This window comes from Mastigoproctus giganteus, chromosome 3 (genome assembly GCF_048544385.1).
Source record: "Mastigoproctus giganteus isolate SK-2022 chromosome 3, ASM4854438v1, whole genome shotgun sequence".
NCBI lineage: Eukaryota > Metazoa > Arthropoda > Arachnida > Uropygi > Thelyphonidae > Mastigoproctus > Mastigoproctus giganteus.
The window spans coordinates 114,838,505-114,865,677 of record NC_143577.1 but is presented as its reverse complement, the minus strand read 5'-3'; the positions used below and the strand labels follow the sequence as shown (position 1 = coordinate 114,865,677).

At 37.4% G+C, this 27,173-nt stretch overlaps 1 protein-coding gene across 3 annotated transcripts in view; it reads right to left on the bottom strand.

The window, feature by feature from the left end:
• Scm (Polycomb protein Scm) overlaps positions 1-27,173 on the bottom strand; it is a 427,976-nt gene that overhangs the window by 202,615 nt on the left and 198,188 nt on the right. For all 3 annotated transcript variants that reach the window (XM_090370651.1, XM_090370653.1, XM_090370652.1), the window contains one exon: positions 13,702-13,945. In XM_090370651.1, the coding sequence (XP_090226777.1) occupies positions 13,702-13,945 (244 nt within the window). The remainder of the gene's footprint in view (positions 1-13,701; positions 13,946-27,173) is intronic.

Below are 27,173 nucleotides of genomic sequence, written 5' to 3'. Positions count from 1 at the left end.
TGTGGTCTCAATTCCCATATACAGTGGTATTATGATCGCCCATCTCTAGAGGCAAATGTTTGATAAATCATTAGGACAACTTCTGCCTGTCTACAGTGCTTGGGGAACTTCATGTCTGACTTTGACTGAGACACCCAAATTTTTCTTTCTCTAACATTTTTAGTTCAACCCCACCATGTGTAAGTTATTTTGGGATAACCATTCTCCAAGTGTAAGACCTTTTACCATTCTACAAGTATAAGATATCTATCATTTAACATAGATGTTACTTCTATGATTGAAATCTAAGTTGTGCTGAAGAAGCTGTTCTTGGAACTGATCATTAACTACTCCACTGATCTTGATATCATCTACATTTGCACCATGTTCTCTATCCCATTAACATCATTAATTTAATCAAAAAGAAGAGTGGTCCCAGTACTGATCCACGGTTGTATCTCCACTTCTTATGTTAGCCAAATCTGAAGAATAACTGTTAATCACAACCCTCTACCTCCAGTCCAGCAGTCAATCTAACAATTTTCCTTATGACTTCAACATGTTCCAGCTTATACAGTAACCTCTCACTAGCATTAGTTGAGGCATGTGATGCAAGAAAGAAAGTGTATGCAGCCTCAGCAAAAAAAAAAAAAAAAAAAAAACCCAACTATTCATTCCAAATGCTCAGCTTGCCCTGCTCAGCCTTAAATTTATTTAAGGCTATCAACTTCCACAACAAGAGATGGAAGTCTGTATCAGCAATAAACTACTTGCTTGCTAAATGCAAATTTCCACACATCTATTCTACAACTGTCTTTCCTCAATTTGAATCTATGCCCCCTCAGCACTGAGCTTGCTCAACCTGTTCAAGGCCTTATACACCTCAGTCAGATCACCTTGTATGTGCCTAGTCTCCAGGTGCTGCAATTTGCAGAACTTAAGCCTACCTTGGTACGAGCACCCCTTTGTTCTCTTCGCCAATCTTGTTGCCCTTCTTTGTACTCGTTCTAACAACTCTACATCCTTCCTAAAATGAGGTCTCTAGACCTGTACACAGTATTCAAGGTGTGGCCTGACCATTTCCTTGTACATGTTCATGTCAGACGGGCGCCTCCGTAGCCAGATGGGAAGGAGCATCAGTGCGTAGCACATGCTTCTTGATTAGACTGGGGTTCGAGCCCATCACCACCAAATACGGAAAGGTCAGGGAAAGACCATTACATATCCAGGAGCAAAATGGCCTTAGTTGCTAATGATCCTAAAAACCAAATAACAAAAAACAAAAACATCGTGTCAGACGGCACCTGGGATTTCTCCCATCTCCGCCATTTCCTTGTACACCGGGATAATCACCTCCCTGTCCCTGCTAGCAAAATTCCTATATATATCAGAAACAAGACTCTGTCACCTGCCCTGGCAGCCCGTCTGCACTGCTCAGCAAACCTCATATTTGACTGCACAATTACCCCCGGGTCTTTTTCATTTTCCACCTCCCTGAGTGTAGTACCAAACAGTTGGCACGTTTCTCTTCGGTTATTGTTACCCATATGCAGTACTTTGCATTTGTCAATGTTAAACTTCAGTTGCCACTTCTCAGCCCATTTTCCCAACTTATCTAGATCCAGTTGGAGTAGCATACTGTCCTTACTGTCATTAACAACCCTGCCAACCTTTGTATCATCTGCAAACTTGGACATTAAACCTGATATATCTTCATCAATATCATTGATAAATATACAAAACAACAATAGCCCAACACCGAACTCTACGGAACTCCACTAATAACATTTGTTCACGTAGAGCAGTGTCCATTTATTACCACTCTCTGTCGTCTCATGCTAAAACTGACAAAACAGGTATTTGGACAAATTCAAAAGAAAATCTACCTGCTTCAAACAGTGAATAAAATACATTAAAACAATGTGTGAGATTTTCTATTTCATGCTTAGCACAGACTAAACAATATCCTTATATCCTTGCTTAATGTTTGTGCTTATAGGACAAAAATAGCATGAGGTTGATTTTATTTATTAGAGAGGTATATATATATATATATATATAACCTTCAATACAGACCCCTTGTTTGTCAATAACAACTTGCCATTTTTGGGAAAAGCCCTTTGTCATTGATCTGAGGAAGACTGGGTCCAAAACCTCAATGGAGACTAGAGGAACTTTCAAAAACCTCTTTAGTTGGGGCTGTAGTCAGCCAATATTTGGCAGAGGGAGTAGGTAAGTATATTATCCATATTTCAAATTAAAATTAATGTTATCAGAAAACTATATACATATGCAATTATCAAAAAACTACTAACTAAAGTTAGTAGTTTTCTGATAATTGCCTGTCAACTGCCTAAACTGGAAAAGTTGGTAGGTATGAAGAAATAACTTAAATGTTAACATACTCTTTCATAGTCAACTGGATCATCAGCAGAAAGAAATGTCCCAAAACAAAGATTTTTCATTAATGTTCTCTTAATATGGACGCAGAGATGACATATTACATATTTTTTTTGACTGATACCATATAAGCTTACTTGCATCATTTGCCAGTACTACTACTAGAATTAAGTAAGAATAAAATAGATGTGCAGAAGTTTGACTTTAGCCAGTTGTTTGTTGATTGCTTAAATAAATTCAAGGAAGAACTAGACAAATTATTGGAGAGAATGGATAGGTGAAATGGGAAGTGTTTCTTTTGCTGATGCTGTATAAGCTTGCTTTCCTTGCATCACATGCCACGACTAATGCTAATAAGCACGAAGCAAACAATGCTTTGCCTATTCAAATCAGATAATTGATGACTCTACAGTGTTAACCACTGTAGACTCATCAATTATTGGAAGGTTGCCAGCATAAATACACCAGCGGTATACCCACGAATCATAAGAAAACAACAGATAATGTACTTTTAATTTGCATACTGGCAGAATACTTGGGATTATTTCCAATTCTGTAGAAAATTTTTCATATAGTTCACATTTTAGGAGAAATTTCTTTTACATTAGCTCAAATAGAACACTTGTGTTAATGCTATCAAAATGATATACCAGCTACCTTGTGGAAAGCAGATTTTTAAAAATCCAGCCTTTGAAATTGAAATTTACTGACAACATATCAATTTTATATTAAGATAGTTATCGAATTGTTTATTAGTACAGTATATCTTGTTAAGTTGAAGATCAAGGGTGTAATATATGTTCATTTTGATTTAAAATCGTTTAAAGTATTTGATTTCGTTTTTAGGAGCATTAGCAACTAAGGCCATATTGTGCCGGGGATATGTGGTGGTCATTCCTTGACCTTTCCGCACCCTCCGTATTTGGTGATGACGGGCTCGAACCCCAGTCTAACCAAGAAGCATGTGCTACGCACTGCTGCTCCTTCCCACCTGGCTACAGAGGTGCCGCCTGCTAAGTGAGGTGCTAAGGATTTCAAGGACTGCTGGGAGTCATCATGGAACAAGAAATATATGGGCTGTGTTAGGGTAACTAAGAGTAAGAATAGGTGCATGTATACTTCCATTTATACCAATGCTAGGAGTATAGTAAATAAATTTGATGAATTTGAGGTGCTGGTCAAGACATCAAATGCAAATATTTTTGAGATATCACAGATGTAGTTTCACACAGATGTAATGCAGAATTGGAATTTGGGGAGTACAATGCATACAGAAAGGATAAACAGGATAGAAGGGGAGGAGGGGTCATTGTTGTTTTCTGTATTTATCATGATATTGATGAAGGTATACCAGACTTAATGTCCAAGTTTGCAGACAATACGAAGGTTGGTAGGGTTGTTAATGACAGTAAGCTACTGCAACAGGATCTGGAAAAGTTGAGTAAATGGGCCAAGAGGTGGCAACTGAAGTTTAACATTGACAAATGCAAAGTACAAAGGGTACTAGGAAAGTTTTGCAATATGACGCAACAATGAATCACAGGAAGCTGCTTGTTGCTGCATGTTGAGACATGTTCATACGTGCATAGTAGCCGCCGCGCCAAGTCGATGGGCTGTTATTCATTAGTAGTGAGAGTGTAAAGTGCTTGCGATGGCATCGTGGTCACGAAATGAGATAAGGACAGTTTTGCAGTATAATTTCGTGCGTGGTTTAACCATAGACCAGTGCTTAGAAGAAATGACTCTTGCACTAGATGATTATCCACATCGTACAACGATATTCAGGTGGTATAGAGAATTCCAAAGGGGAAATTTCACTCTGGAGGATTCTGAGAGGCCGGGAAGGCCACGAACGTCAGTTAAGGAGGAAAACGTTACCGCTGTGAGGAAAATGCTTGACGAAAACAGGCGAGTGACCTACCAACAGATACAGGATACTTTGGGCCTAAATGCACCAGCAATTCGTTCGATTCTGCAAGATCATTTGCACGTGAAGGAACTTTGTTCTCTCTGGGTGCCGCATCAACTGACTGAAGAGCAGATGACACGACGTGTGACTTGGTGCCGGGAGATGTTAAAAAAGTTTGGTAAGGGACAATCTCGGTATGTGAACAACATCGTGACAGGTGACGAGACTTGGCTGTACTATTACGATCTGCCGACCAAGGCTCAAAACAAAGTTTGGGTCTTTGATGATGACGACACACCCGTAATTGTCAGAAAATCCCGATCTGTAAAGAAGAAAATGATAGCTGTATTTTTCAAATCGAGTGGAATTGTGGAACGTGTTGTTTTGGACACGCAGAAGACAGTCACAGCTAAGTGGTATACTGAACAATGCCTGCCTAAAGTCATTGGATCTATGAATGTTTGTTGTTTGTTTGTTATTTGGTTTTTAGGAGCATTAGCAACTAAGGCCATATTGCTCCGGAATATGTGGTGGTCATTCCCTGACCTTTCCGCATCCTCCGTATTTGGTGGTGATGGGCTCGAACCCCAGTCTAATCAAGAAGCGTGTGCTGTGCACTGCTGCTCCTTCCCACCTGGCTATGGAGGTGCCTGGATCTATGAAGAACCTGCGGCCAAAGTCAAGAATGGACACCTAGTACCTCCATCACGAAAATGCTCCAGCTCACCGCGCCAAAGCCTGCACCGAATATTTGACCACGACAGGACTGAAACTTCTCGAGCACCCTCCCTACAGTCCAGACCTTGCTCCATGCGACTTTGCACTGTTCCCGCATGTGAAAATGAAGCTAAAAGGGAGGCGGTTTTCCAGTGATGAGGACCTTCTACGGGCTTGGGACAACGAGTGTGCTTTACTCCCTAGTGAAACTTGGCAGAACTGGTTTAAAGATTGGTTTCGGAGGATGGAGAGGTGTACTGAATGTAGAGGAAATTACTTTGAAAAAATTAAATAAACAAAGCTGTATTGCAAAACTTTCCTAGTACCCTTTGTACTGCATATGGGTAGCAATAACCATAGAGTAACATACCAACTGTGTGGTACTACCCTCAGGGTAGTGGAGAATGAAAAAGACATGGGGGTAATTGTGCAGTCAGATGTGAAGTTTTCTGACAGTGCAAAATGGGTTGCAAGAGTAGCTCATGAGGTCTTGTCAATGGTATATAGGAATTTTGCTAGCAGGGAGAAGTAAGTGATTATCCCCTAGTATAAGGCAATGGTCAGGTTATTTGGTTTTGGTTTTTTTTTTTTTTTTAAGGAGCATTAGCAACTAAGGCCATATTGCTCCGGGGATATGCGGTGGTCATTCCCTAACCTTTCCACATCCTCCGTATTTGGTGGTCATGGGCTCGAACCCCGGTCTAATCGAGAAGCGTGTGCTACGCACTGCTGCTCCTACCCACCTGGCTACGGAGGCACCGGCAATGGTCAGGACACATCTTGAGTACTGCATACAGATCTGGAGGCCTAATTTTAAGAAAGATGTAGAGCTACTGGAACGAGTGCAGAGAAGGGCAACGAGATTAGTGTATGGAACAAAGGGTTGCTGTTACCAAGAAAGGTTTGTTTAAGTTCTGTAATTTACAGAGTGTGGAGTATAAGGCCCTGAATGGTTTGAGCAAGCTCATTGCTGATGGGATTCTTCCTCCTGCTCAGATTACACACCTGAGAGGGTATAAATTCAAATTGATAAAAGACAGTTGTAGAATAGATGTGCAGAAATCTGCCTTTAGCCAGCGAGTCATTGATTGCTGGAACAAAACTTTTATTTGTCGTTGTGGAAGATGACAGCTTAAATCAATTCAAGGCTGAAGTAGACAAATGTTTGGAGTGAATGAATGGATGAAACAAGGAGTTCCCCCCCCCTTTTTGGCTGATGCGATATAAGCTTGCTTTCTTGCACCATATGCTTCTACTAATGCCAATGCTAATCTTTTAAATTTGGTCGGCAAAGTAGTATTGAAAACAGGAAAACCGAAGCAGCTTCCATGGTTAATCTCTTAAGTTACTAGCAACTTAATTCACGTGCACAAATAATTGATTCAACACAACCTAGGAAAAATTTTAAAACTGGATAATTAACCATATAGTTTTTCAGTGGTACCCACACAATAAACCTATATCTCTTTCCCTCTCTCTCTCTCTCTCTCTCTCTCTCTCTCTCTCTCTCTGCTTCATTTCACTTCCGTTCAGTGGTTCATGCAAGTGCACTTTATGTAGCTGAATTTGGAAGACAGTTTACACTTGGTTACAGTTAACGAAGAGCTATTGGCACTAAAAAGAGAAAAATCTCACCCTCTTATGCAGGTTACAAGTATTAAACAGTAAATAATATCCTAAAATATGGATAATCTCTCTCTTCACCAAGTATGTACAGTTATACATAATAAAGACCACAGCAATTGTTTAATGTACAGTTCATATATTGCTGCAAAAACAAAGCAATCTTTTGTGTAAAACTGGGAAAGCTGCACATTCTTGTTGTGATTCCTTAAGAATATTTATTTATTTTTATCTTTTTATCCTCCAATGCAATTTATCTTTTCTCTGAAACATATTCATTGTCATTCTCTTATATACTGAGTGCCTTTTCATATCATTAGAGATCATAATGTATTTTTGTTTCAACAAAAATTATATGGATTACATACGCATTTACAGCAAGAGTTAAAGGTATATGAATTCTGATATGTATTGCATAATAATACTACTGTAGTGAATTTTCATTAAACTGACAGTATGGTTCTCAGATTGGTTTTCTAGTGTTTCTGTGATGATGCAACAGCAAGATCACAATCAGTGAAGAAGTAGATGACAAAACATTCAAGAAACCCAACTATATGACTAATAATAATAAACAGATTCTAAACTTAATCAGATGAAGTGCCATTTTATATTTAGATAAAGAAAACATGTGCAACGTGTCATTCAAACATCATGTGTGTCCAAAAGAATTATTTCAAATTTCAAAATGATGCATTTCGAAATGATGAAATTTATGCCAAGTCAGCATTTATAATAATATAATTTCAGACCTCTTGGTGCAACAAATTTATCAAACACATTCTGCAACATATCAAGGATTAATGAACTCAGCAAATAGATTAATGATCTCAGCAAATAGATTTGATCAAAAAGTTAATATTAATATTCAGATTTTCACACAGTGACAACATTTTGTCACCATTTTGCCACCTATCCTAATTGTGCAAAAAGGATAGGAGGACCAGAACAAGGTCCGCCTATCCTTTTCACACAATAGGGTATGTCTGTCAGGGACAAAAGTTAATGACATTGTAGAGCAGATATCTTTTCTGTTCACAAAACGTGATATTGTTGTACACGTTGGCACTGATAATATTAAGAGTAGGAGATGGCAGAATTACTTAACAAGAACAGGTCAATGTTGAAAAAAAAAAAAAAAAAAAAAAAAGTCACGACTTAAGATTGAATTTGAAAGTGTCTGCTATTCTGCCCAGATAGGAGGTAGAATCTGATGAGAGCCTTGTCGATAAATTCGGCCCTGGAGTGATTGTGCAAGGCTCGTGGGGTAGAATTTTTCTCGGCATGGTCTGTGCTTGTTAACAGGAGACAGTGCTTCTACAGGGGTGGGATACACTTATATATAAAAGGTGCAAGAATATTTGCGATGCTATCGAGGCACTGTTAGGTGGGTTGGAAAACTGCTAGCTTGGGGGAGAGATACACGGACTAGTAGATTAACACTAGCCGCTGGAAGAGGTGAAAGCGATTCTTGCACTGTTTCGATTGGAATATGTCCAGCATCCTGGAAAACAAGGTGCTGGGGATTTCAGGGACTGCTGGGAGTCACAGCAGAACAAGTAAATTCATGGGCTGTGTTAGGGTAGCTAAGAATAAGATCAGATCCATGTATACTTGTGTGAACACCAATGCTAGGAGTTTGGTAAATAAATTTGATGAATTTGAGGTGCTGGTCAAAACATCCAAGGCAGATATACGGATGCCGAATTGGAATTTCGGAAATACAATGTGTACAGAAAGGATAGGAAGGGAGGAGGGATTATGCTGTTAGTTAAGAAACACAAAATCTAAGGAAATGCATCCAGTTGACATAGGTGGACAGCGCAATGTTGAGTCAGTTTATGTGACATAACCATTGGGAAAGCAAAATTAACAGTAGGAGTGTGTTATAGGCCTAATGACTGTGAGTATAATGAACAACAGAACAGAGAAATAGAGTGGGCCAGTAAATCTGATTGACTTATAATGTGGGATTTTAACTTCCCAGATTTTGAGTGGAACTTGTGAGCTGGTCACTTGCACACTAGCATTGCTTTTGTGAATTTATTGGATGACTGTTTTCTGCAGCAGCGTGTTTGAGAAGCAACAAGAGAGGGTAATACTCTTGATCTGGTAATAAACATCGATTATTTGTGCATTAAGAATTTGCACATAAAGGAAGCACTAAATGGCTGTGATCACAGTGTACTGATGTGGGATTTACTTAAAGATTTAATTACCATCAGGGGTACAGGGCAGGATTTTTGTATTCGTAAAGGTGACTATAGTGGTCTGAAAGTTTTTAAAATCTATACAGGGGGACCAGCTGACGATGTTACCAACAGCAAACTCAAAATGGGAAGCATTCAAAGAACTTATCTTGGAAGCTACTAGGCTTTACATACCAACTAAAAAACATTGTTCAAGGTTTAGGCATAAATGGATGTCAGATGAACTAATGAGACATATGGCAGAGAAGAAAAATGCATGGGATACATACAAATTAACACGTGACACAGAAGCCTATGATAGATACAAGTTGATCTGTAACCAAGTTACAAAGGAGGTTAGGCAGGCGAAGGCAGATTACGAGAAATCTTTGGGCAAGGGATGCAAAGAAAAACAGCAAAGAGTTCTTTACTTATGTAAACTCTAGAAGGAAGAGGATGAATCAGATTGGTTCACTTGATATCGATGGGTCAACTGTTGATGATCCTGCTCAGGTAGCTAAAAAACTAAATGAATATTTTGCATCGACATTCACACATGAGGAGTTATTCAGCGAGGGGAATGCCAGAGGTGTATTCAACTCTGGCAGTAAGCTAGAGAATCTTGTAATAACTGAGAGTAAAGTGGAGGAGAAATTGTTGAAGATAAACACAAGAAAGGCACCTGGGGTGGATGGGATCTATCAAGTTATATTAAAGGAGGCAGCAAAGGAAGTAAGCAAACCCTTAGCCATAATTATGAGAGCTTCCTTGAACTCAGGGGAGGTACCCATGGACTGGAGATGTGCAAATGTGACCCCAATTCACAAAGGAGGATCAAAGGCTGACACAAGTAATTATAGACCTGTGAGTTTAAATAAATAAATAAAAATAGCCTTGTGGTTAGTGACCAGTGCTATTGCGAATAGGCACAAAAGGAGGGTTAACTGTACGAGGGAGGTTCTATAAAGAATTGCCTCGCCTACTTCCACATATCGCAGAGTCGTGCTATTTTGTGTGTAGCATCATACCTATATCTGTACTAAAGGTGTAAAATTTCAGCCGTCTTAATTTATTTTTTCTCTTACAGAGCTGAACGTGTGACGAAGTAGCATCATGGACAAAGTTGAAGCCAGAGCTGTAACCCGGTATCTGTTCTTGAAGGGGAAATCTCCTAAAGAAATCCAAGAGGAGATTACTGCTGTATATAAGGATGAAGCCCTATCCTATGGCATTGTGAAGCACTGGCATAGACAGTTTAGGTGTGGCCGGACAGCCGTAGAATCTGAACCCACTCCAGGTTGTCCCCATTCAGCCATTGAGGGCAGCACAATCATAAAAGTGGAGTTGTTAATTATGGAAGATTGCTGCATATCTGTGCGTGAATTGTCCCAGGAGGTGAAGATTAGTGTGGGTTCTGTTGAAACAGTCCTTCGCGACCAACTCCATTTATGGAATTGAGTGCAGCCAATAATTGGATTCCCCAATTATTGGCCAGTTTCCTGAAGACTGATTGACAACAGAAATCACAAGAGTTGTTAGCCTTATGCCAAAAAAAATGAGGAAGACTTTTTCTCTCGTCTAATCACTCAGGATGAAAGTTGGATACATCACTTCGACCCTGAAAGTAAAAAGCAGTCCATGGAATGGCAACATCATGATTCCCCACCCCCCAAGACGGCAAGGGTCCGAGCATTAGCAGGAAAGGTCTTGCTGACAGTGTTTCGGGATGAGAAAGGCGTAATAATGACCAATTACCTGCCGAAAGGTGGAATAATTACAGGTGCCTATTATGCCAACTTACTCACAAAATTACGGGACAAAATCACAACATGTAGGCGTGGCACAATGTCCAAAGGTGTGAGAATGCATCAGGACAATGCCCCAGTTCACACTTCTGTAAATGCAACCAACACAAGTGGCCACTGTGGATATGAAATACTGCCCCATCCAGCCTACTCACCCGATCTTGCACCATCGGATTTCTTGTTTCCTTCCCTCAAATCATTTTTTCGGGGGACCCACTTTTCTGTCGTCAGAAAAGTGGGTCCCCCGAAGAAATGATTTGAGGGAAGGAAACAAGAAATTGTCCCAGGAGGTGAAGATTAGTGTGGGTTCTGTTGTGTGACTCGTGTCACTCATTTCTGCAACAGAGTCATGGTTCAAAGACCAACCTCACAAGTTCTACAAAAACGGTATCCGTGACCTCATCCACCGATGGGAAAAATATGTAAGTCTGCATGGTCACTATGTAGAGAAAGACAAAAACCTGTGACAAGGATCAACAGGCCAGCACCTCTGCAGCGAGGTCAGGGCGATTCTTTATTGAACCACCCTCGTATATATATCAAAATTATTTTTTGCATCCAGTTCCTTTGTGACCACATCACAGAATCCTCCAGGGATATGCGGTGGTCATTCCCTGACCTTTCCGCATCCTCCGAATTTGTGGTCACGGGCTCGAACCCCAGTCTAATTAAGAAGCATGTGCTCCTGCCCACCTGGCTACGGAGGCGGCCGCTCAAGTTTTGTCTAGATTATCCTGCATTATTTCCTTAACCAGTGCCTCCATTAATTTCCCTGGAACAGAAGTTAAACTAACAGGTCTGTAATTATTCATGTCACCCTTTGATATCCCCTTTCTGAATTGGGGACACATTTGCACATCTCCAGTCCACAGAGACCTTCCCTGAGTCGAAGAAAGCTTTCATAATCATAGCTAAGTGTTTGCTTATTTCCTTTAATATAAATGGATAGATCCATTCCACCCCAGGTGCCTTAGGTTCAATTTCAACAATTTCTCTCCACTTTGCTCTCAGTTATTACAAAATCATTTAGCTCCCTGCCAGAGTTTGATAAACTCTGGCATTCACCTCCCTGAATAACTGCTCATATGTGAATGTAGATACAAAATACTCATTCAGTTTGTCAGCTACCTCAGCAGGTGCATCAACAATTGAATCATCGATGTCAAGTGAACCAATCTGATTCATCGCCTTCCTTCTAGAGTTTACATATGTAAAGAACTCTTTGCTGTTTTTCTTTGGATCCTTTGCCAAAGATTTCTCGTAATCTGCCTTTGCTTGAGTAACGTCCTTTGAGAGTTGATTACAGACCATCTTATATCTTCCATAGGCTTCTGTGTTGTCTGATAATTTACATGCATTCCATGCATTTTTCTTCTCTGCCACGAGCCTCTTTAATTCATCTGACATCCATTTAGGCTTAAACCTAAAACAGTATTTCTTAATTGGTATGGAAAGCCTAGTAGCTTCCAAGATTAATTCTTTGAATGCTTCCCATTTAGAATTTGCTGTTGGTAACATCGTCAGTTGGTCCCACTGTATAAAATTTAAAAACTGTCTCAGACCACTGTTGTCACCTTTACGAAAGCAAAAACCCTTCCCTTTACCCCTGATGGTAGTTAGATCTTTAAGTAAGTCCCGCACCAGTGCACTGTGATCATTACCACCTAGCGGCTAATTGATCTGCAGATTCTTAATGCATGAAGTATCACTGCTGATAATTAGATTGAGAGTTTTACTCCTTCTGGTTGCCTATTGAACATGCTGCTGTAGAAAACAATCATCCAATAAATCCACAAAAGTCTTGCTAGTGTGTGATTGACCAACCCATAAGTTCCAGTCTATATCTGGGAAGTTAAAATCCTCCATTATAAGAAAATCTGATTTACTGGCCCACTATTTCTTTAACAATAAGTTATTTAACATATTTTATCTATGGAGCTAAAAGCTGGATAAGAAACAAAGAAAATGAACACACAGAAATGAGATTATTAAGAAAAATAAATAGAGCAAACAGATGGAAGCTATGGCAGGAGTATTCTGCAAATCAAAAAATAAAAAGAAATTGTGGAATGAAAATATCCAATCAATGGTAAATAAAGCAATGTTAAGAAAGAATGGACATGTAAAAATGATGGGAGACGGGAGCATAGCCAAACAGATATTTGAAACAAAACTAATTTGACATGTATAGAGGTTAACTAAGAAAAGTGGTTCAGGCATTAAAGAAAAGAGTATTAATGTGACCAGAGCTGCAGATCTAATAAAATAAAGCATTGCATAAAATAATGAAATGAAGGCTGACAGTCAAGAATGACTGATTTATAGTGTCAATATGAGTTTTACACCCACCGGGTATATAAATTTGAGAGATGCTGATTACGTACCTTCTATGTTCCTAAGGTTTTTAACAGCATAACAGATGGAAACGTGCGGTAAAATTTTGTAAAAATTGAATATTTGTAATTGTGATGCAGGATTTTGAAAACCAACAAACAGTGATAAGAGATAAACCGTGATGTTATTTTTAAAATATGCAGAGAATATATAAATTCTCTGGTGAAAGTCCCCCATGGAAAAAAAGTTAGAATGGTTTTTTGCTTATTCTTAGTTATGCTAGAATTTTTTGGCTTTTTATGCATAACTCATGAATTTATAGCAAGATGTCAGAATTTAATTAGTTATATATAGTACAACACAGTTGAACTAGCCGGCATCTAAGGCAAGTGACATTTGCATAAGCATAAATCTTAGAGTGTACAATACTAAACTGTGCATTAATAGTTTCACTATTCTCCCCTCCCATCACAATGATCTATCAGACGACAGGTTTATTTTGATTTAGTGGTGTGCAGCTGTACAGCACAACTGGACCAGGGATTTGGTTTTTATATATTTATAAAAGTTTATTTAGAAATTTTTATGTGTAGTTAGTGCCTGAAGCTATAGAAAAATGAACTAATAAAACTGCATGGATCCAGGGACACCACATGTAATGAGTATAACAATTCCTGAAGATATTAGTGTGAGTGTAACAGCGGTGAAATCAGATGAATGAATTACGATTTTAAATGTAATTTACCTTTATTTCCAGGTGGCTGCAATGGATGGCCACTGGCTTTACACCAACCAACAGGAAAAATATCTCGAGAATCATATCTACACCAATAGTCAAATGCTCCTCTCCATCCATCAAATGTGACAAAGATATTTTCATCTTTAAGAGGCCCAACAGTTGCTGGACATATGAGGTGTGGATTTTTTCTATCTAATGCTTCCAATTTCATCCCCATTTTGAAATCATTTCCTTTTGGCGTGTTAGGTTCCTATAACATATAACAAACTATAAAAAAAAAGTTATATAACAAATAATTGCATTTGTGCATGTTTTTAAAGTATCATTATTTTCAAATGAAAGATAAATTAAATTTCTGCTAAAAATAACTACAAAAGCTTCAGTTCTATAAATTACAGCAGCTGGAGACTAGGCACCTGCAAGGAGATCTGACAGGTGTTTAGGCTCTGAATGGACTGAATAAGCTAAATGCTGATGACATCCTTCCTCTTGTTCACAATACGCAAGAAAGGAAATAAATTTATACTGAGGATGGATGGTTTCAGATAAATGCACGGAAATTTGCATGCCACCAGCAGGGTAGTACACTTGGATCAACTTACATCTAGTGTTGTGGAAATGGGTAGTGTGAGTAAATTTAATCAAGTAGGCGAACTATTAGAGGGGATTTGGACAGGTGACATGGAATTTCCCCCCCTTAGACTAATGCTATATAAGCTTGTTTTTTGCAATCATTTGCCAATGCTAATGATTCAGAGATACAGTTAATTTCACTGAAAAGTAAACTATACTAAATACTGTTACTCTTGCCAAACTATCATATCTCAAAAGAACTTTTTTTTCAATTTGTACAGAGTAATCAGCAGTTCGGAAGAAAAGTAACATGAAGAGCAAAAGAGAAAACCCAGTTTTTAGAAGAAGAGGAAGCAATATTTTCAATATGCTTGTGCTAAGAGAGATTAGAAGCCAGAGAAATCCCCAATACAGATATATGATCTTGCCTAGAAATTGGAGTGTCATAGAAGATAAGCATAGGAGCAGAAGAGTCTTTTTTGATATTTGTGCGAGATATAAGACAAGCCTGAGTTTTAAAAGGGATAAAATCAGCTATGTTATCTTTGCCTCACTGAAGAATTACCTGGAGATCAGCATTTAAGGAACTGGCAGTGGATATTCAAGAAGTAGAAATTGACTGTGCAGGGCAAGGTTGGTTTTTCAAACTGGCAAAACTATGGATAGGATTTCCGGTCAATGGAAGGTCATTAATATACAATGAGGAAAAGAGTAGGGGGAAAGAACTGAACCTTGGCAGACACCAGCATTAGTGGAGAAGTTAGAAGACAGAGAGCCATCTACCATCACCCTCAGTGAGTGGTCAGAGAGAAAACTGGATAACCAATCACAAAAACAGTTGGCAAACCATAAGATGGAAGCTTGTTTAGAAGACCTTTATGCCAAACACAATCGAAAGCCTTTGAGACGTCAAGAGCAAAATCTTGAGTTTCACCAAACTTTTCCATTGAATTTGTCCATAGATGCATAACATAAGCTGGAATATCAAAAGTGGATCGACACTGGCAGAATCCATAATGGCGATCATTGATCAGATGGAAGTTTCTAGATAGTTTAAGAGTTGGCGGTTAATTGATTTCTTCATAACTTTAGAAAGAGTAGAGGTAATTGCGATGGGGCAATAATTGGATGGGAGGAATTTGTCACCCTTTTTAGGAACTGGCTGGAAAGAGCAAATTTCCAAGAAGAAAGAAAAACACCTTTGGAATAAGTAAGTGAAAAAAGGTGACACAGTACAGGAATAAGTTCAAGAGCACAGGTATTGAGAACAAGCAGAGAAATATCATTAGGACCAGGAGCTTTGTCAACATCAAGATTGATAAAAATCCTTCTGATATCCTTTTGACGGAAGACCAGAGGAGGCATTGAATTGAGTGTACTAGGGATGGTGGAAGGTGGTTGGTTCAATATTAAAATTATCAGAGAGGATATCAATGATAGCGTTCAGAGAAAAAGCATCTTCCCACTGGAAGATAAAAAACACGCGCACACACACACGAGTAATATGGAAAGAAAGTTAACAAATTGTAACAAACTGTAACTAATACTTATGGGCCAATGCACTCGCTACAGCATTACGACCATAATGTGTATAAAATATGTTGTATAATATTGAAGACAATTCAAGCAGACAATACCAAGATGGATTTAAAGAAACGCAAAAGATAAAGTAAGGTTAGTAAAGTAAGGTTTTTATTTTTTGCCTTCAGTCTGGGTGGTTGGCCCCAGTTGAAGTCACCTAGATTGTGGGTAGACAGTGATAAGTTTTATGTATATATTTTTTTGTGTATATATTTATTTATATATACAAACCTTACTTTATCCCTTGTGTTTCTTTAAATCCATCTTGGTATTGTCTTCAATATTATACAACATATTTTATATACAGTGGAACTTCTCTATTACGAATTTCTCTATATTACGAATTTTTTCCCACAACATTGCACCTCGAAACGAAATTACATGTAAAATTAACCCCATATAACGAAGTGTTAGTCTCTCTATAACAAATTTTTAAAAAAATTAGTAAAAGCATTTTTGAAGATTTTCAAGCATTTACTGCTAAACAGACGCTCAAATATACTGTTGATGCCCATAGGAGGGTCTTTGTTTCATTTTTGTTACAGTTATTAAACCAAATGGGTTTTCTTAAAAGTGGTTGTAAACTTTACAATAAATAGGGTAGATTTGTAAATTGATGTTGGCTCAGGGGAAAACGAAATTCGCTGCAGAAAACCTTTAGCATGCTGCGGCGGCAACACATAGCATGCTACCATAGTCGGTTTTTGGTAACGCCTACTGAGTGACATTCGCTTCTCACCTCAATTGTACCACGTGACCTTCATGTCAATCATTATATGATATGTCCATTCTCATCTAATTGGACTCCCAGTAGATGGTTTTCATGATTTTTTTTTTTTTTTTTTTTTTTAATTTCGTTTGTCAATCACATAGGCTATATGCTCTTGTATTTTTTTTTTTTTTTTTTTTTTCTGAAAAGTAACATACAGCATACATAATCATAAATTTTCTTTCGTGTATATATGAATGAAAGCAGAACAAAAGAAATTCACAAAGTCGTTTGTTTGTTTGTTATTTGGTTTTTAGGAGCATTAGCAACTAAGGCCATATTGCTCCGGGATATGCGGTGGTCATTCCCTGACCTTTCCGCATCCTCCGTATTTGGTGGTGACGGGCTCGAACCCCGGTCTAATCAAGAAGCGTGTGTTATACACTGCTGCTCCTTCCCACCTGGCTACGGAGGCGCCTTCACAAAGTCATATATTTCTTCAAAGGGAGTGATACTGTTGAATTGGCAAGCGAACGTCATTGAGTAGGCGGCACCTGTACTAACAATTCACTATATGGCCAGCGCAGCAAAGTTTGCGGTGTATGTATCAGCAAGAGCTGCAGTCCAGTAATTTTTACAATTGCAAAAACAATGTCGAAGAGAAAGTGTTTAAGTATTAATGATAAAGCAAAGATTGTTATGATATTGACCAGGGTTTTAAGAAAAAAGATGTTGCGGAGAAATATGGCATACCTGCAAGCAGTTTATCTAAGATTTTAAAAAATCGAGAAACAAATTTAAATACAATTGAAGGAGAAGCAGACAAGAAGAGAATTAAATTGTGTATATACGAAGATGTTGATAAAGCTGTTCTAAAATGGGTGCAAATGATACGTGAAAGGAATATACCAATATCGGGCCTAATAATTAAGCAACAAGCTCTGAAATTTGCAGTCCCTTGGACACACAGAATTTAATGTGAGCACTGGGTGGCTAGATAAATTTATAAGAAGCACCACAGAATTGTGGAAAAGGTTATTTGTGGAGAAAGTGTTAATGTAAGCGAAGAAGATTGCAACAGTTGGAGAAACAATACCTTGAAGATTTTGGAAGAATATGAGCGTAAGGAAGTTTTTAACGCTGACGAAATGGGTTTATTCTTTAAATGCTTACCGAATAGAACACTTGCTTTTAAGGATGATAAATATTTTGGCGGAAAACAAAGCAAAGAAAGAATCACTGTGCTAGTTGGAGCAAATATGACAGGAAGTGAAAAATTAAGACTTTTAGTCATCGGAATATCAAAAAACCCAAGATGTTTTAGAGGCACAAAATCTTTGGAAGTTGACTACACCTTTAGTAAAAAAGCATGGATGACGAGTGATATTTTTGAAGAATGGATATTAAAACTAGACAAGCGTATAACAAAAGAAAAAAGGAAAATCGTTTTGGTAACTGACAATTATCCAGCACATCCTGCCAAACTTAAAAGTGCGAAGTTTTTTTTACCACCAAATGTAACGTGAAAACTCCAGCCAAGGACCAAGACATTATTAAAAATTTTAAATTTCATTATCGAAAGAGAATAATAATGAAGATTGTCAATGCGTTATCAGAAAATAGAAACTTGGAGGTTACAATTAACCTTAGAGATTGCATCTCTGAACTGGCAAAAGTTTGGACAAACGATGTCACTGAATACACTATTCAAAATTGTTTTTCGAAAGCGGGATTTGCATTGAATACAGAAGTCGAACAATGACTGGATGAACAAGATGAACTGCTCCTTTCACAACTGAAAAACTTTTGGACATTATTAGAATCGTCTGGAAACATCGAAAATGAAATAACAGTGGATGTTTATGTAGATAACAGCAGAACATCCAAATGAAGATGAAATACTGCTGAACAGTGTTAGACACGACCGGAAGAAATTAACGATGATGCATCAGAACAACCCATAGAAAAGTCAACTCGCGAAGAAATGATTAATGCTTTTAAAATGGTTCGTATGGATCTACAGTTTTGTGAAAATGTTCCTGATAATGTTTTTAATGCTCTGAACAAATGTGAGGTTTTCTTTGAGAATCAGACAATTTTTTAATTGTCCTGAGCAAACGAAAATTAGATTTTTTTAATTTGTGATACTTACCGGCAAAAATTGTGGAAACGTAATTTAAATAAGTATGTTTTTGAAATAAAATACATTAAAAATAAATGTAGATTCGTTTTAATTTTCTAATTAGATAACAATTTCTAATAAAAAAAGTTTCTCTGTATAACAAAATTTCTCTATAATGAAATTTTTTCGCTGGATTTATCGAATTCGTTATAGGGAAGTTCGACTGTATATATATTATATAAGTATAAGTTAAACTCAATGCAACAAGGTATCATAGGTTTAAGAGTTTTTTTTTTTGATTTGGTAATTGTTGGCGCATCAGCTTCTGTGGCCATATTGCACCTCCCAAGGTTTTTTGCAGTACTTTGATCCAAGCCCGAGGCGGGAATCGAACCCGCGACCTTTGGGTTGCCGGGCAGGTACTTTACCCACTCGGCTAGCCCGGTCGGCGGTTTAAGAGTATAAATAATCTATATAATATTGGTGTGAATACACCATAGGTGACTCTTAAAGGCAAAAAACTACATTTGTAGTGTAAAATGGCATCATTTTATCTGTATCTCATATTGTGCTCCTACTTCACAACAACAGTCTTCTCTTTTAGTGAAGCATTACTTATTCACGGTAGTGCAATACATGGAAACTCGTGAAGGAGGAGCACAATATGAGATACAGATAAAATGATACCCTTTTACAACACAAACAGTTTTTTGCCTTTAAGAGTGATCTATGGTGTATTCATACCAATATTATATAAGTATGTAAGAATTGAAAAGTCTGATAAAGTCTGCATAGATGGCAGTGAAAAATACACAAAGTAACAAGTACTAGAAGGGTGAGGATAGCAGAAAAAAGAAGTAATATAGGTTTGTAAAAGGAGAAAGAATGTGAAAATCCTATAAGTTATGATGAATTAAGAGAATTATAGGCATTTTGCAGAGCAAAATGATTAATACCAAATGATTAAACAATAAAATAAAAGGTAGGATAGCTGTCATCAGATATGGGTGGTCAAATTTAGTTATAAGTTGAATATCGGGGATAGCAAAAATTTGATGCAAATTAAGTAAATATTGATACACGGTCAGGTATTTCATCAGGGGACTATACCTGACCATGTCTCAGGAACTGTGTTTCTATACTTGTCCATAACAGTAGGGGGGAGAGAGAGAGAGGCAAAATAAAGCAAAAAGATTAAAATTAGAACATTCTCTCACAGCATGGACAAGATAGTCCTAATGCAGTGTCAATGGTATAAAATAATCAAGGGGAAAATAAGGATAAAGCTAAAATAAAATATAAATAAGCATTTTCAGAGTAGGAAAAAAGGTTTTGGTATTAAATGTAGATTTTTAAGTAAATTTAAAAATTTTTTTTTTTTTTTTAGTGCTGGAATTGTGGAAATTAGATGAATTAAAATTAGAATTTAGAACAAGCACGTGGTATAGGGCACTGTATTAAATTGAGGATGAGATCACGTAGTAATTAAATAAACATGAAAATTTAATGTATTTAATTACTATTTTATCCCTTCCCCATCCTCAATTTAATACCTTGTCTTACACCACGTGCTTGTTCTAAATTCTAATTTATCTAATTTCCACAAAATTCCAGCACTAAAAAAAAAAAATATTTTTCCCCAAATTTCCTTAAAAACCTACATTAAATTCAAAAATCTTTTTTCCTACTCTGAAAACACTTATTTATATTTGATTTTAGCTTTATCCTTATTTTTTTAATATCAATGACACTGCATTGAGACTACCTTGTCCATACTGTGAGAGAATGTCTAATTTTAATCTTTTTGCTTTATTTCTCTCCCACTGTTATGGACAAGTATAGAAACAGTTCCTGAGACATGGCCAATTGTACTCCCATGATGAAATACCTGATCATGTATCAATATTTACTTCAGCTTGCATAAAATTTTTGCTATCCAGATATTCAACTTATTTTTTTTTTATTGTTTAATCATTTTGCTTTGCAAAATGCCTATAATTCTCTTAATTCATTATAACTTATAGGATTTTCAATTTCTTTCTCCTTTTATAAACCTACATTACTTATTTTTTCTGCTATCCTCACTCTTCTAGTACTTGCCACTTTGTGCATTTTTCACTTCATCTAAGCAAACTTTATCAACTTTTCAATTCTTACATACTTAAACTTTTGCATTCTTTACTGCTGCTTTGTGCATTTTGGTGCACTCATACCTGGCTTATTTATTTTTATCCATAAGCTAAACCTACATATTTAATGCTCATGATTTTATATTACATTTAATATATATATATATATATATATATAAAAAATTGAATATATAAGAAATTGAATGAGGTGTAGTAAAGATTAGTAATATGGTTTATGGACTAGGAACACCGAATTTTTCTGCAGAAGGAACCCAAGTACTTTCTTAATATTTTTTCTTTATTTTCGTATTATTTTTTCTTTTTTCATATTTTTTCCGTTTTTTTTTTTTTTTTTTTGTATTTTCTATAGTTCTAATCACGATCACAATCTATACATAGGCAAACAGATTAGATAAGTAGATTACAGTAAACCCCTGCTATTCATGAGGGTTACGTTCCTGAGAAATGCCACAGATACAGAAAACACGAATACTGAGTTATGGCGCCAATAGTAATAAAAGGGTTCCGTTCCAAAGTATGAAATTTATAAGAAAAATTAGTCTAAAATTTTGTCTATGTATGTATTAAAGTTATCTACATAATATGACTATGTACATAGACAAATGCAGACAGTAACAGTACATAGTGAAATACAAGCATAAGGCATCAAAATGAAAATAAGAAACAATTTAATATTAAATGTAATATTCATTAGAAATTTCAAACAAATCTTTCAAAAACATATCAAGAATTTGGCAAAAAATAACTCTTAATCGAAGTTTGTTTCTTCATTTCTTTATTGAGCTCCTTTTGAATTTCCCTGTAAGGCAAGAATAATTTTTCTAGGCCTCATTTAAACTTAATGCTTCTTTCCAAATTAGGATCCATTTTCACTACCTTTTCTGAAAGTTGTATGGAGAGGCTAGAGATTTCCTATTTAATTCTGGTCTAACAACGTCGAGATCTTCCTCCTCGGGATCTTTTTGATTCTCATTTGACATTGTTACTAATTCATCCAATTCTTCTATTGTACGTTCAACTGCATGAGTCTCAATAAGTTCCTGAATGTCTGTTGCATCGATGTTTTCAAAGCCCTCACCTTCTATTCCCTGTGCGATTGCTAAATATTGACAACCAGTTCATTGACATTAGGGATTGTTTTAGCAACAACCGCTTCTGGCGACAATTTTCGCCAACACACGTTAATTATAGGTGCTCTTATCTCATCAACTGATGCCTTGATGTTGATCAGGCAATCTGCAATGTTATAATTTTTCCAACTTGGACTTAAAGTTAAGTCTGATTCCCTTTCCATTTTTTCAATTAAGCCAGTAAAAGTTCTCCTAACATAAAGTAAAAAAAGTAAAGTGCAGCCATTATCAACCCACTGCAGGGTGGAAGCCTCCCCAACAATTCATGCTGAGGGAATAGTAGGACTTAAATGCAGCAATCACACCTTGGTCTAGCGGTTGTAAACGTGATGTGATGTTGGGTGGCAAAAACACAATTTCGACGTTTGGGTGGTCAACTGAATTTTAACAAAGAAAGTGAAGTTTCAGGACAAAAGAATATAGTCAGAATATGACAACTGTTGAGCCTAGGAAAGTGAACACAACATTGCTGTAACAGAGACCAAAGAAGTTAGCCAACAGTTCCCAGCGAATTTATAACAGCTAAAGTAACCCTGAGTATTGGGGGGGGGGTGGGAAGAAGTTGTAAATTGGTCGAATTGAACCATACCCATGTGCCAGGGAAGTCAGCAATTAAACAAATGAGGCAAATGGACCAGCAAAGGGAGAATCTAGACTAACAAAGTAGCATTGAAAAGACTCTAAACTTTGTTATTGAAGAAAAAAGGAGTGATAGCAAAAAAATAGTGCCTTGAATATTGCTTTGGCCGGCCTAATCGCACATGGGATATAAAATATAGAGTTTAAGAATAGCAAAAAGTAATTGGAAGAAGGGGAATATAGTGGTGCTTGGGCAGTCTGGGGCTGTACCAAAAGTAGGTCTCTGAATATAGGACTGGACATATGCCTCGTGTTTAAGTCAGCAATGGTATTGTTTTTTCAAATATGAGACTTGAACAATGTATAAAAAGACTGAACAATGTAAAAAAAAATAAAAATAAAGACGACAAAACAGTAAGCAAGACAAGACAAACAAAACCTAATACCCCTGTAGTTAGCCAATCCGTGGGCACAGTCTTTCTTCACCACTATACATTATGTACAAGCCTGAATGTAAAAAGATATCAACCAGCAAAAACATTTTTAATATCAAAATTGTTATCAATAAGCTTTTTAAATTTCATGATATTCAGTGTTTTCTTAAAATGATGGTAAAGGAAGACTGAAGAGAAATGAAACTATTACTCAGCAGTTTATTATGGAGTAATTTTATATTGTCTAAAAAGAGAATGTTGCTATTGCAAATAATGGCAATTCTGATGCATTGGGAGAGTATTATATTAGAATGGACTTTTTTGAAATATACGAGTGCCAATGGGTGAAGCTGACTTTAACTTTGAAGTTAAAAGCATCTCTTTTATTATATATGTAATTGCAGTATGAGGACCGTTGATATTGATTAGACTTTAAATTTTAAAGTCTAAGTAATTAGATGAATAGTTAGTTATTGTTATTTGTTCTCTCCAGAGAACAAATAGGCACTGGTGACCTTAAGGTCACCAGTGCCAACATGTATAACAATCACCTTTTGTGCCCTTAAAAGATGATATCTGCTCTTCAACATCAACTTTTGCCCCTGGTAGACATACCCTGGCCTTGTTCCACCTATCTGTTTTGCAGAATATATTTCTCGTTTCCCTGACAATTGTGTCACCAGCAATAACTAGCTCCCATGGGACCAGCACATTCTGCCCTGAAAATTGCTGCTGTGTTGCCTGGTGCACAAGAGCCTGGTGTAGCTCTAGCATTGAGTTGGGCAGCTGAGAGTTTGATGGTTCCCCTCCCCCATTTTAATTCCTTTGAGGGCATCTACCAGACTCTTCAAACTCTCATAGACGCCCATCAGAATGCTGAGTTTCCACCTAATTTCTTCACATTCTCTGCACCTAACACACACACACACACACACACACACACACACACACACACACACACACACACCCCTCCTCCTCCATGGCTAGATCAATGTCCTGTTCCAGAAAGTTCTGCAAACATGTCACATTTCGCATATTTTTTTTTTTTTTAGACTGTGATGTGTTGGAGAATCGCCCATTTTGGTTCTCCCTCAAACCACAGCACTTCCGCTACTTTGTGCACATTGTTTTGCTGCTCTAGTCTGGAGCAGGATTTCCATTTAAATACAATTTAATTAACAATAAAAATTAATAAGATTTATAAATTTAATTGATAAATTGACAATACTATACTAAGCTAACAGATTCCTAATACAGTACTACGTAATACCTTATCTTGTTTTACGGTATACCTTATGCCATCAAGTTCAAGATATACGTTACGCTATTCCGTATCAATCTGATCTACTACAATGGTAACAGGTTTAGAACGGTACGAGTTTAATAGATACTAAGCATGGGTAGCACAATGATTGTAATCAGCATACTCCCGACCCCAACGGGATTTTCCACTCAGGGTCAGGAGTATGCCGATTACAATCATTGTGCTACCCGTGCAGACGTTGAGGAGGACATTGTATTGTGTTTGTATTTTGTGTGAGGTGGTTCCTGTTGTCTCTCTATAAAACTGAGATTGCAGAGGACAAAAAAAAAAAAAACCCTTGTCATATTAAGGCCATTCAAGAGATGTCTTATCTGTCCGTGTGTGCATGTCTGTTAAATTGCATGTGTTCTCCGATTTGCTTATTTTGCTGGACAGAAAACCTGAGTTTCCTGGGATAGAGCCTTGCTGTGTGCGCCTGCAACCAACTGACTCGATCAGGGACCAAAAAAAAAAAAAAAAGGGTCCATAGGGGTTCCTCGCGTCATTAGTGGGATTCGAGCCTGGGCCTTTTGCGCCGGTGTGGGAGGGAAAGTGATTATAACTACTGGAATACCCATGCTGTGAAGGAAGAGGACAATCTAAATTATATGTATTCGATCAGCTCTTCATGTAAGGAAAGATGGGCTGAGAAACAGTTTATTAGTAACTCACTAATATCGCCCAGGAAATGTAACAGACAATTCCATAACCTGAAAAAACCTTACCATTCCCTTCATGCCATGACCTGATTACAACCGCCCAGTATAGATTTTTTAAATTCTAAAATAATTTTATTGTACTTTACTATATACTCCCATCAAATTGGGTAAATTTATTTGCCACACTCCAACCATGCCAGAAATCCAACTGAGTCTGGCTGATTTCCGCCACCCAGATCAATTCTGCCGCCTGTGAACAAAATTGTTTGAAGTCGCTTCACCTGTCTAGCATCCGTGTATTGATGTTGGGCAGAATTGTTCCTAGCAGTGCAATTGAACTCCAATCAATCCAGCTTGCCTTTATAGGTTAGATTTCCGGAATACTATTTTATTTTTACTAAATAACAGAATTTCATTTAATGAATGTTCACACTTTAAAAGATAAGCACAGTTTCTTCATAAAATTTTTCCGAAATTTCATAAATCCACACATTTGTCATTTTATTATTATTATTATCAGTTTAATTAATAAACACCCCTGCACTGAAATTATCTAGGAGGGTGACTCATACATACATACATACATACATCCAACAACACTTATTAGAGAACATAGAATAAAATATCACAAAATATGTGAAATAAATAAAGAGGAAAAATTACATAGATACAGAAATCGATACATATACTGTATAGAAAAATTACAAAATTACAAAGTCATTTACACTAAGAATTGAATCTGAAAGTCATTTTGTTGACCAAAAACGAATATCCTCAGTCCTATGAAAGTCTTTTGCTATGAGTACTCTCCTTTCTTGAATTATGTTCTTCATTATATTGGAAGTTTAGTAAACAGATCCGCTGCAACGAGCTTCCTGTAAGTTCTGTCATTACAGTACCTGTCAGGGTCTATTTTGAACTCTCCAAAGAGCTCCAGAGTATTGCCAGGAAATATCCGCCTTAATCCGTCCATGTTATGAAGAGCGCTACAGAGACAATGAGGGTAGTGGAGACGGGCTCCAGAGCGAGGCCTGGCCACAAGATTTTCAATTTGTGGGGCATCTAAATTCCCAATCAGAAGTTGTGCTACAGTGCAGATTTTACGTAAGGTGGTCTACGCGGGTAGCACAGTGGTATCATCACCGTCCTTCCCACGCTGGGTGGAAGGGGCCCGGGTTAGGCTCCCGTCGATGGTGCGAGGAGCTTTAGTGGGCTTTTTTCACTCTGTGGCTGGGTTGGTCGGTCTCAGGCGTGGATAGCGGGATGATTCCCCCCCCCACAGAAACTGGGTTTTTTCGTCCAGCGAACAGCCAAATCGACCAGGGAACACGCACAGTTTACAGACAAAATAAATATATGGGTAGATGTAATCATTTACAGGGGACCTTATATCATAATCTGGTTTTTTTTTTGTTACGTAAGGTTACCCTCTGAATCCACGGATCTACATTTAAGTTTGTATACAGTATGGCTTTTAAAATTGTAAATGGCTTCCCGGCAATCCTGTTCAACCAAGAAGCACCCAGTATTCCAGGGTGAGAAACTTCCTAATATTTTGGGGCAGAGGACTAAATAACTGAAGCATAAAGGGATACAGGCACAATGTCCACTGGATATTGATGGTTCAACCTTTGATGATCCTGCTCAGGTGGCTAACAAACTAAATGAGTATTTTGCTGTTGTTGTTGTGGTGTTTTTTTGGTGCAAGGGCAACTTAGGCCATATTGCACCTCTCAAATCAATTGACTTTACATACGGGAACTGCTTGTACAGCAATTAAAAACCATCATACACTTGAATTTGTTTTAAATAGAGAAATAACTCAGAGAGATTTGCCTATGATGCTATTGAGAGACAGAGGTTGTTGCAGATCTGAGATAGAACTAAAAGCCATTCGTCGGGCATTGTTAAACAAGCTACATTCAACAAGTATATGTTTTACTGTAAGTGGCTGCGAGCAGTTTGCACACTGAGGAGGATCATTCCCTGTAAGCAGATAGAGATGTGTGAGGTGCGTGTGACCTATTCAGATTCTGGCTAAGATTACTTCTTTTCTATTTTTACGAAGGCTAGAAGTCCATAATTGTGGTTCAGATTTTATTTGAAATAGCTTGTTATTTGTTTGCATTTTCCACAGAGGTGTCCACTGTTCCATGCATCATGTTCTCTGTATTTTGTGTCTGTAATCAGGATATGGGACTAGATCATTTATTAAGGCTATATTAGAAGGATGCTTTG